General features: G+C 45.4%; 1 protein-coding gene across 1 annotated transcript; it reads right to left on the bottom strand.

Moving 5' to 3' along the window:
- Positions 1–6,611: 6,611 nt before the first annotated feature.
- LOC135568534 (putative uncharacterized protein DDB_G0271606) lies at positions 6,612–8,445 on the bottom strand. The gene is made up of 3 exons (XM_065015328.1): positions 6,876–8,445; positions 6,759–6,795; positions 6,612–6,682 (listed from the first exon to the last, which is right to left on the bottom strand). The coding sequence occupies exons 1-2, from the start codon at positions 8,417–8,419 to the stop codon at positions 6,786–6,788; spliced, it is 1,554 nt and encodes a 517-aa protein (XP_064871400.1). The 5' UTR covers positions 8,420–8,445; the 3' UTR covers positions 6,612–6,682; positions 6,759–6,785.
- Positions 8,446–12,148: the final 3,703 nt, after the last annotated feature.

Genomic DNA, 12,148 nt, shown 5'->3' with positions numbered 1-12,148 from the left:
ATGACAAATTGGTGATGTTCAAAGATAAGCGTTTTTTTTTTAAACAGTTACAGATCCAGTTGCAAGGTGTTCATACGAATCTTTTTAAAGTGTGCTGCGGAGCTCTGCGAGATTTCTGTGATTTTCTATGATTTTCTGAAATAACATACACTCACTAAACCCTCCGTAAATAACTCAGTTCGTAACGTAAAGACTTAAAACTCAGGATTCTGTAAAGGTATACCACAATGAGAATATGTGTTTAGCTATAGCTTCCTGTGCCAACCGGAAGTGCCATAATTGGTGTCACAGGGGCTGTTTCGAAGGGTTAAAAAGGTCAGATCTTTTCAAAACTTCATATGTGTGATTAGGCAACCCCCATGAACTGTAAGTCAGTCATTTCTCTCAACAGATGTCAAAGAAAAGCTCTCACACATCATACATTGCCTGCACCTCTAAATTCAACCTGAAGCCTATGTGGGTTATGAATGCCTTATGAACCTGTCTTCAATGACAGTACATCAGACCAATATGAGGTCTACCTGTGTCAATTCTAAGCTTCCTGAAGCAACCGGAAGTGATTAAAATCACCCTAAAAGTGTTTTGAAACACATAACCTGTCATTATGAAAATCACTGTATTCAAACCTGTGTAGATCAGTCAATTCCTAACTTCAAAACTTAAAACTCATGATTCTGTAAGTGGCTATCTCAATTAAGACATGTGTTTACTTATAGCTTCCTGTGCCAACCGGAAGTGACTTTAATTGGGTCACACTGTCTGTTTTGAAGGGTTAAAAAATTCACATATTTTTAAAACTTCATACCACAATGAGAATATGTGTTTAGCTATAGCTTCCTGTGCCAACCGGAAGTGCCATAATTGGTGTCACAGGGGCTGTTTTGAAGGGTTAAAAAGGTCAGATCTTTTCAAAACTTCATATGTGTGACTAGGTAACCCTCCTGAACTGTAAATCAGTAATTTCTCCCAACAGATGTCAAAGAAAAGCTCTCACACACATACACAGCAAGGATGGAGTGAAAAAGTGTGGTGCTTAAAGACACAGAGAGCAGGCAATGGCATTACCATAATCTCTAGGCCGTGCAGAGTTCAACGAGATATCCCGCTTGACCGTAGCTCGCTCGGTCTGAGCGCAGCGACCATGAGAAAAGTAGGCCCAAAATGAAGCCTGTCCCACAACGTCATTTGCTTTTGGGTGACAGAGAGAGAACCGTTAGGGTGAGAAGCACAATCCGACCTCTTGTACGTTCCTAAGGTCCTCCCGATCCGTGCAAGCCTAACCTTGACCGTGTGGCATTAACCCTTAATAGTTAAAAGAAGGTGTTTACTTCAAAGAGTTTGCATTGACTTCTCTCCCCATAGGAATACATTGCCTGCACCCCTAAATTCAACCTGAAGCCTATATGGGTTATGAATGCCGTATGAACCTGTCTTTGGTAACAGTCCATCAGGCCAGTATGAGGTCTACCTGTGTTGATTCTAAGATTCCTGGACCAACCGGAAGTGGTTAAAATCACCCTAAAAGTGTTTTTCCATACCCTGCCTGCAGTTTGATAGACATAGTGCATTCAACCCTGTGTAAATCAGTCAGTTCTTAACGTAAAGACGTAAAACTCAGGATTCTGTACAAGCATACCCCAATGAGGATATGTGTTGACTTATAGCTTCCTGTGCCAACCGGAAGTGCCATAATTGGTGTCTCAGGGGCTGTTTCGAAGGGTTAAAAAAGTCAGATCTGTCCAAAACTTCATATGTGTGATTAGGCAACCCCCATGAACTGTAAATCAGTCATTTTTCCCATAAAATTTTAAAGGAAAACTAAATCACACACACACACACAACTTGTAAGGAGGGACGTATTGGGGTGCGTAGAGACTGACAGTGCCTGCAATAGATAGCTTTGTTCGAGCTAAAAAAGAACCGTCAGACCTAGAGTTCCGAAACTTTAGAAACCTGTTCTAGACCTCAGGTCGATAGTGCGTGGTGAGTTAGGTGGCTCTAGAACGTTCTCGGACCGAGAAACAGCCTCGTACATTTGCAATGACTTCAATTCATTTTGACCATTACGAAAATGGCGACATTTAGAAAAGTCTCAGAGACACAAGACTAGGTGCATTGAAACCGGCTCGGCCCATAGAGACGGACCCCAACGTTTCTGTCCGATAGCTCATTCAAGGACCCCATAGCAAGGCATGGAAAAAAGTGGATTTTCAGCACCAATTAGGGTTTTACTCGGGCACCGAAGGACCTATCGAGCCGAAACTCGGGATTCGGGGTCGCCTCACATAGGCCTTCACATAATGTCCGACCTGGACCCGCAGCTAGAACGTAACTATGTGTTTTACGTTTTTATTATGTTTTAAACTAAAGGCGCTGTGAATTACGGGCCTGCTCTGACATATGTGATAGTTGGCTTCTAAATGAGTTGGAAAAAGTGGGTTTGGTGTCAATTGGTATCAGTTTGGTGTCAAAATGACATCTAATTGACTGATGGATGGACTTGCTAGTTGACTTTTGTACATTTGCAATATGTTTAAACGGAGAGGGACCATCACCAAAATGGCATTCTGAAATCAACACAAAAATGGCATCACCATAGTCTCCAGACTGTGCCGAGTTCAACGAGACGCCCCGCTTGACCGTAGCTCGCTCTGAGTGCAGTGACCTTGAAAAAAAGCAGAACCAAAATGAGGCCTGGCCCTCAATGTAATTTGCTTTTGGGTGACAGTGAGAGAACCGTTAGGGTGAGAAGCACAATTCGACATCAGGTACGTTCCTAAGGTCCTCCCGATCCGTGCAAGCCTAACCTTGACCGTGTGGCATTAACCCTTAATAGTTAAAAGAAGGTGTTTACTTCAAACAGTTTGCATTGACTTCTCTCCCCATAGGAATACATTGCCTGCACCTCTAAATTCAACCTGAAGCCTATGTGGGTTATGAATGCCTTATGAACCTGTCTTCTATGACGGTCCATCAGACCACTATGAGGTCTACCTGTGCCAATTCTAAGCTTCCTGAAGCAAACGGAAGTGGTTGAAATCACCTTATCAGTGTTGATCCATACACTGCCTGCAGTTTGATAGACATAGTGCATTCAACCCTGTGTAGATCAGTCAATTCTTAACTTAAAGACTTAAAACTCAGGATTCTGTAAGTGGCTATGTCAATCAAGACATGTGTTTACTTATAGCTTCCTGTGCCAACCGGAAGTGCCTTTAATTGGGTCACACTGTCTGTTTTGAAGGGTTAAAAAAGTCACATATTTTTAAAACTTTATATGTGTGACTAGGTAACCCTCCTGAACTGTAAATCAGTCATTTCTCCCAACAGATGTCAAAGAAAAGCTCTCACACATACACAGCAAGGATGGAGTGAAAAAGTGTGGTGCTTAAAGACACAGAGAGCAGGCAATGGCATTACCATAACCTCTAGGCCGTGCCGAGTTCAACGAGATATCCCGCTTGACCGTAGCTCGCTCGGTCTGAGCGCAGCGACCATGAGAAAAGTAGGCCCAAAATGAAGCCTGCCCCACAACGTCATTTGCTTTTGGGTGACAGAGAGAGAACCGTTAGGGTGAGAAGCACAATCCGACCTCTTGTACGTTCCTAAGGTCCTCCCGATCCGTGCAAGCCTAACCTTGACCGTGTGGCATTAACCCTTAATAGTTCAAAGGTGTTTACTTCAAAGAGTTTGCATTGACTTCTCTCCCCATAGGAATACATTGCCTGCACCCCTAAATTCAACCTGAAGCCTATGTGGGTTATGAATGCCGTATGAACCTGTCTTTGGTAACAGTCCATCAGGCCAGTATGAGGTCTTCCTGTGTTGATTCTAAGATTCCTGGACCAACCGGAAGTGGTTAAAATCACCCTAAAAGTGTTTTTCCATACCCTGCCTGCAGTTTGATAGACATAGTGCATTCAACCCTGTGTAAATCAGTCAGTTCTTAACGTAAAGACGTAAAACTCAGGATTCTGTAAAAGCATACCCCAATGAGGATATGTGTTGACTTATAGCTTCCTGTGCCAACCGGAAGTGCCATAATTGGTGTCTCAGGGGCTGTTTCGAAGGGTTAATAAAGTCAGATCTGTCCAAAGCTTCATATGCATGATTAGGCAACCCCCATGAACTGTAAATCAGTCATTTTTCCCATAAAATTTCAAAGGAAAACTAAATCACACAGACACACAAGTTGTAAGGAGGGACGTATTGGGGTGCGTAGAGACTGACAGTGCCTGCAATAGTTAGCTTTGTTCGAGCTAAAAAAGAACCGTCAGACCTAGAGTTCCAGAAACTTTAGAAACCTGTTCTAGACCTCAGGTCGATAGTGTGTGGTGAGTTAGGTGGCTCTAGAACATTCTCGGACCGAGAAACAGCCTCGTACATTTGCAATGACTTCAATTCATTTTGACCATTACGAAAATGGCGACATTTAGAAAAGTCTCAGAGACACAAGACTAGGTGCATTGCGACCGTCTCGGCCCATATAGACAGACCCCAACGTTTCTGTCCGATAGCTCATTCAAGGACCCCGTAGCAAGTCATGGAAAAAAGTGGATTTTCAGCACCAATTAGGGTTTTGCTCGGACACCAAATGACCGATCGAGCCGAAACTTGGGATTCGGGGTCGCCTCAGCTAGGCCTACACGTAACATAAGAAATGGACCCGCAGCTAGAAGGTAACTACGTGTTTGTTTTTTTTTATGGTTTGAACCGAAGGCGTTGTGAATTTTGGGCCAGCTCTGAAGTATGTGATAGTTGGCTACTAAACGAGTTGGAAAAAGTGGGTTTAGTGTCAGTTTGTATCAGTTTGGTGTCAGAACGATATCTAACTGACTGATGGACGGTGACTTGCTGGTGACTCTTGTCCATTTGCAATATGTTTAAACAGTGAGATACCATCACCAAAAGTGACATTCTGAAATCAACCCTAACGAGCCATGGAGATGAACCAGAATCACTGCCCAGCCATCCAGAGTTCATCGGGCCAGTCAATTTCACATTCCTGCAGGATTTTTATAGCATGACAAATTCGTGATGGTACCTGCCCATTGAACCATATTGCAAATGCACAGTGACTTTGCAAAAGTGAGAAAACATAAACAAATGGACATGATGAAATCAACCCAACGAGTGATGGAAAGGAACAACTATCACTGCCAGGCCATCCTGTGTTCATCAGGCCAGTCAATTTTGCATTTTTGAGCATGTCAAATTTCATATGGTAAATGCCCATTGAAACATATTGCAAATGCACGTGCACTTGCAATATGATTGTATAGTGAAAAACATCACCAAATGGACATGAAATCAACACAACGAGTGATGGAACGGAACAACTATCACTGCCCGGCCATCCTGTGTTCCCATAGCGGGCATTAATATCAGAATGACCGGTAAATGCATTTACAACCATATTTTTATTTTTGGGTTACCAGGTGCCTATTTTCAATCACCAGTTGCACAACAATGCGTATCCATCAGAATATTTTAAACAGTCCATAAAGCACTCAGGACGGCCCCCATAGATAGAGGGCCGTAGTAGGGTACTCCCATAGCGGGCATGGACAATAGGAGTCCTGGTAAATGCATTAACCACATTTTTATTTTTGGGTTACCAGTTGCACAACAATGCACGTGCACTTGCAATATGATTAACAGTGAAAAAACATCACCAAATGGACATGATGAAATCAACAAAACGAGTGATGGAAAGGAACAACTATCACTGCCAGGCCATCCTGTATTCATCAACCCAGTCAATTTAGCATTTCTGCAGGATTTTTGAGCATGTCAAATTTCTTATGGCATTTGGCCCCCAAAAAAGTGACGTACTTCCTATGAAATCATATTGTAAATGGACAAAACATTACTTATGAGCATGTAAAAAAATATGATAATAAAATTGGACAAAGGTGTATTCATACAGTTCTTACACATGTCTAATTCACAAAGAAAAAAAATCGAAAGAATTTCAAAAACGGTCCAGAAAGCACTTTAAGGCGTGATAAGTTTGACAAAAAAATCATTTTCAAAATTTTGCTTTCGGACGTTGACTTGGGTTACATTTCCAATATGAAAAACCACGGTGGAGCGGATTCGCCACCTGTTGAATTTTTAAAGTGTTACAACTGGCAATTGCCATATGGCATTTGCAATACACTTTGCATGAATCAACGCCGAATTGGGTGGTATTGGACAATGTGTATATGGTTTGTCCGATGCCAATGGCTTCCCATTCATTTTTGTCCAATACAGGGGGGTCTTCCCTTACATTTAATAAACGATGGAGGCCACTGTTCTTAGGGCCCTTCAATGCTGCAGACATTTTAGTACACTTCCCCAGATCTCTTAATCAGGGATTTGTCTGACAGTCTCACTGTATACAATGCATGCCTACATCTAAAGTATGAACATATGAGGAATGTCTGACAACTCACCCCATCACAAATGCTCTTATGTAGACCCAAGCTTTTATTTTGAATCAGTAGCAAAGGTAAAAGATGAGAAAATAAAAGAATTAACTGAACAGTAGTCACTTTTACTACAGACTGCACACCACCTGTTCTCAATTAGCAAGCAATGGACATGAAACATTTCAAAGAGACAAGGCATTTTTAAAGTCAAATTGTTTATTGATTCCATCACACTAGAGTAGCAAGAGCACCAGCAACTTCCTGGTCTAAAAAGCAGAAAGAAATGCAAACAGTGTCAGCAACACAGAATGTTAAGTAACCAATGTCAAAAACAATACTCACCATTAGAGCTTCTAGAGGATGAATCCATTATATTTCCCTGTTGATAGATATATGGTTGGTACAAAGGCCTTCAAATTCAGAAAGCAAAGTTCAGAGCAGGTTAAAGTGAACCATTACCTTGCAGAATCCTTCACTAGTGTTGGATATATGCTTGGTGCACCAATGCTAACATAACCGTCCTTGGGAGCATTTCCACTGTCAACAGGCATTGCCTCCCTAGGAGTGTAGCTGATTTGGGAGACTCCAGTTCTGCCATTCTTGTAGTGCGATTTGAAACTGTAGGAAGAGATTGGGATGACACCCGACTGTTCAACAACTCTGGCCTGAGAATTACCAGAGGCACCATCTTCAGTGCTTTCGTAGTGCTTCTGCTGAGAATTTGGGGCCAGTTGCTGCTGGGAAATTTGGGCTGCATGCCAAAATTGATGAGGAATGGGGTTGGGTTGCTGCTGGGCCATTTGAGCTGGATACCTCACTTGCTGGGGCTCGACGGCCAGTTCCTTCTGCTGCTGGGGCTCGACGGCCAGTTCCTTCTGCTGCTGGGGCTCGACGGCCAGTTCCTTCTGCTGCTGGGGCTCGACGGCCAGTTCCTTCTGCTGCTGGGGCTCGACGGCCAGTTCCTGCTGCTGCTCGACGGCCAGTTCCTGCTGCTGCTGCTCGACGGCCAGTTCCTGCTGCTGCTCGACGGCCAGTTCCTGCGGAGGCTGCTGGACAATGGCGGCCAGATGATTCTCCTGTTGGAGCATTTTAGCTCGATACCACATTTGCTGGGGCATGGCGGTCAGTTCCTTCTGCTGAGGTTCAGGGGCCGGTTGCTTCTGCTGCTGAGGTTCAGTGGATGTTCGATTCTTCGACATTTGAGCTGGATGCCACACCTGCTGAGGTTGCTGGGCTATGGTGGTTGGTTCCTTCAGCAGTAGAGGCATAGGGGCTAGTTGCTTCTGCTGGGGAAACTGAGCAGGATGCCACCCCAGCTGGGGCACGGCGGTCGGTTGCTTCTGCTGCAGGGGAATTAGAGCAGGATGCCACACTTGCTGGGGCACGGCGGTCGGTTGCTTCTGCTGCAGGGGAATTAGAGCAGGATGCCACACTTGCTGGGGCACGGCGGTCGGTTGCTTCTGCTGCAGGGGCATTTGATCAGGATGCCACACTTGCTGGGGCACGGCGGTCGGTTGCTTCTGCTGCAGGGGCATTGGAGTAGGATGCCACACTTGCTGGGGCACGGCGGTCGGTTGCTTCTGCAGTGTGTGAAATGGATTCCACACTTGCTGGGGCACGGCGGTCGGTTGCTTCTGCTGCAGGGGCATTTGAGCAGGATGCCACACTTGCTGGGGCACGGCGGTCGGTTGCTTCGGCTGCAGGGGCATTAGAGCAGGATGCCACACTTGCTGGGGGACGGTGGTCGGTTGCTTCTGCTGCAGGGGCATTTGAGCAGGATGCCACACTTGCTGGGGCACGGCGGTCGGTTGCTTCTGCTGCAGGGGCATTTGAGTAGGATGCCACACTTGCTGGGGCACGGCGGTCGGTTGCTTCTGCAGTGTGTGAAATGGATTCCACACTTGCTGGGGCACGGCGGTCGGTTGCTTCTGCTGCAGGGGCATTTGAGCAGGATGCCACACTTGCTGGGGCACGGCGGTCAGTTGCTTCGGCTGCAGGGGCATTAGAGCAGGATGCCACACTTGCTGGGGGGCGGTCATTAGAGCAGGATGCCACACTTGCTGGGGGACGGCGGTCGGTTGCTTCTGCTGCAGGGGCATTTGAGCAGGATGCCACACTTGCTGGGGCATGGCGGTCGGTTGCTTCAGTGTGTGAAATGGATTCACACTTGCTGGGGCACTGGATTCCACACTTGCTGGGGGCCACGGCGGTCGGTTGCTTCTGCTGCAGGGGCATTAGAGCAGGATGCCACACTTGCTGGGGCACGGCGGTCGGTTGCTTCTGCAGTGTGCAGGGATTCATTGCTGGGGCACGGTCGGTTGCTTCTGCTGCAGGGGCATTTGAGCAGGATGCCACACTTGCTGGGGCACGGCGGTCGGTTGCTTCTGCTGCAGGGGCATTAGAGCAGGATGCCACACTTGCTGGGGCACGGCGGTCGGTTGCTTCTGCTGCAGGGGCATTTGAAAGGATGCCACACTTGCTGGGGCATGGCAGTCGGTTGCTTCTGCAGTGTTTGAGCTGGATGCCACACTTGCTGGGGCACTGGCACGCTGGGGCACGGCGGTCGGTTGCTTCTGCTGCAGGGGCATTAGAGCAGGATGCCACACTTGCTGGGGCACGGCGGTCGGTTGCTTCTGCTGCAGGGGCATGGCGGTCGGTTGCTTCTGCTGCAGGGGCATTTGAGCAGGATGCCACACTTGCTGGGGCACGGCGGTCGGTTGCTTCTGCTGCAGGGGAATTAGAGAAGGATGCCACACTTGCTGGGGCACGGCAGTCGGTTGCTTCTGCAGTGTGTGAAATGGATTCCACACTTGCTGGGGCATGGCAGTCGGTTGCTTCTGGTGCATTTGAGCTGGATGCCACACTTGCTGGGGCACGGCGGTCGGTTGCTTCTGCTGCACGGGCATTAGAGCAGGATGCCACACTTGCTGGGGCACGGCGGTCGGTTGCTTCTGGGGCATTTGAGCTGGATGCCACACTTGCTGGGGCACGGCGGTCGGTTGCTTCTGCTGCATTAGAGAAGGATGCCACACTTGCTGGGGCACGGCAGTCGGTTGCTTCTGCAGTGTTGAAATGGATTCCACACTTGCTGGGGCATTTTGATTAGAGCTGGATGCCACACTTGCTGGGGCACGGCGGTCGGTTGCTTTTGCAGCATTTTATTAGGATGCCATACTTGCTGGGGCACGGGGCATTTGGGGCATTTGATTAGGATGCCACACTTGCTGGGGCACGGCGGTCGGTTCCTTCTGCTGCAGGGGCATTTGAGCTGGATGCCACACTTGCTGGGGCACGGCGGTCGGTTCCTTCTGCTGCAGGGGAATTTGAGCTGGATGCCACACTTGCTGGGGCACGGCGGTCGGTGGTTGCGTCAGCATGTGAGCTTGATGCCACACTTGCTGGGGCACGGCGGGCGGTTGCTTCTGCTGCAGCATGTTAGCTTGATGCCACACTTGCCGAGGTTGCTGGGACATGGGGGCCAGTTCCTTCCGCAGGATGGCGGCCGGATGTTTCTGTTGCGCTTGCAGTTGAGATGTCTGAGACTTATAATTGCCATATCCTAGAGACGGAAGTGATCCTGCATAGAGCCATGCTGCATTAGAATCCAGTGCAGGAGACCAATCACCTAGGTAAAAAATATAAACTGTAAAATGCCAGCCTTTGAAGGTTATGGAACTGCGTAGCTGTTATTTGAAATGAACTCACCTTCTGATGTAGAACACGTTATCCCTCCAATTAGCAGGCAACAAAGCCAAGAAACTCTTCAGGAAAAAGAATGTATGTTATAAACATAGCTACCTGTAACATCTGAAGGACAAGGGAAACAAACTAAATCAATACCTGAAAGCGATTCCAATCATCACAGCCATTTTGCCCTCAAAACCTCACCAGTATTCAGAACTAATGGTAGGCATACGTCCTACCAGAATATCCCTTTTACTATATTTGCCAGATGTTTGGTTGCTCCTTTTAAAGGAATCCCAGACCCTTCTAATGTTGTTGGCTAATTAAGGACAGCTGTCAGCCACTGAACTACATTCAATTTCTATTTCCAAATTGACCCCTAAATCCTACACCTTGATCTAAACACAAGGATTTAATAGGGATAAGCAATATGGCCACAATTGCATCCAGCCTATCAGAAGGCAAGGTGAAGCAATTAACATATTGCTTTACCCTATCTGATCATTTCAAATGCCCATAAGTGACTAAGTGGTAGGTGTAGGAGCTAGGGGTTGATTTGGAATGCAGAAATTTACTCAGGTCTGGTTGATTCTCTAATTGAGATCCTGACAGGTTTGACAGCCCTTACTCTAAAGCACGCGTCAAACTCATTACACGGAGGGCCGAGTGTTTGCGGATTTTCACTCCTTCCTTGTACTTGATGGCTGAATTAAGTCCACTAATTACTCCCCTCACCTACAGTAGTTGTCTTGGTCTTAAATGAAAGGAAAAAACAAAAACCTACAGACACTAGGCCCTCCATGGAATGAGTTTGACACCCCTGCTCTAAAGTAGGAAACACATTTTGTCTTGGCAATTCATTGATCGGTTTAAATTATTGCTTGTACAAAATTCACTTGGCTCATTTGAGATTAGAGGCTGAATGAGCAGTTAGGCACCATTATTTTACACATGCCTTCTTTAAAACCGTGTGTTTCATTCAGCATAGCAACATTAGATGGATAACAGTTTCATTTGCACAAAGTGCAACATCTTAGACAAATTCTGATTTCAGACAGACACCAATTAAACACTCATGTTATGCTTTTGATGATCTGAGTCTTTAATTTTTCAGAGGCAAACATACAGTAGGGCTCGTTTGAGTGGTAAGGCTAAAGCAACTGACTGTAGACCAAAGTCAAGAAGTAAAGTCAGGAGAGGTGCATCTGCGACAACCGAAAGTCGGATACTAACTTCATTTTCCAACAGCAAGGCTCAGATCACCATGGCAGTGTTGCCATTGTTTATAAAAGGTTTCCTTTATAATGTAAAACTGTGCTTTGACATATGCATTGATGGGTCTTAGATTTTTAGACTGGGTATCTCTAAAATGCTTTGTGACTACTGCTGATGCAAAAAGGGCTTTTAAGAAATACATATGGTTGATTGACAGATTTGTATTATTATAAAAAATAACAATATTATTATTATCATCATAATCTTTATTATTATTATTATGTTACAGGTGAGACATACCCAGAAATGTCAACATCTTGGCAAGTGCTCAAATCTGTACAGCAGCCCCAGACAATCATGTACAGTAGCTCCAATTTACAAGAATGGGTTTACAAGGCAGTGATGAAAAAGTTTATATGAGCGCTAATTAAAACATACAATGATATATATTTGATACAATTACCCATTCAAAACTGTTGTTACAAAATCACTTCTCATTGTGTTCATTTCAAGGTTTCACAAACATAAAATAACTATCTAGTTAATGTTTCTCAGACTAACACACTGTTGAGTTTCCTATTTACTAAAGAACAGTCATTAAGACAAAACACAAAGAGTTGTAATATAATCTGTATACATGTCATTCTATACTGAAGACAGGTACATTCTGAAAGATTTTTGATGATGTTAATGTGATAACACATTCTTTATTCATCTCTCAATTTAGGATAATATCATTTATTTTTTACTTTACTGAAATTGTATTATTTATGTTGTCTCATACCATGACAATACACTAACTTTCTCGGACATTCGGTGTCCGTTTTATAAAA

The sequence above is a fragment of the Oncorhynchus nerka genome, unplaced genomic scaffold, assembly GCF_034236695.1.
Source record: "Oncorhynchus nerka isolate Pitt River unplaced genomic scaffold, Oner_Uvic_2.0 unplaced_scaffold_1510, whole genome shotgun sequence".
NCBI lineage: Eukaryota > Metazoa > Chordata > Actinopteri > Salmoniformes > Salmonidae > Oncorhynchus > Oncorhynchus nerka.
Note: the sequence above shows the minus strand (reverse complement) of the source record. Positions and strands in the feature narration are given on the sequence as shown.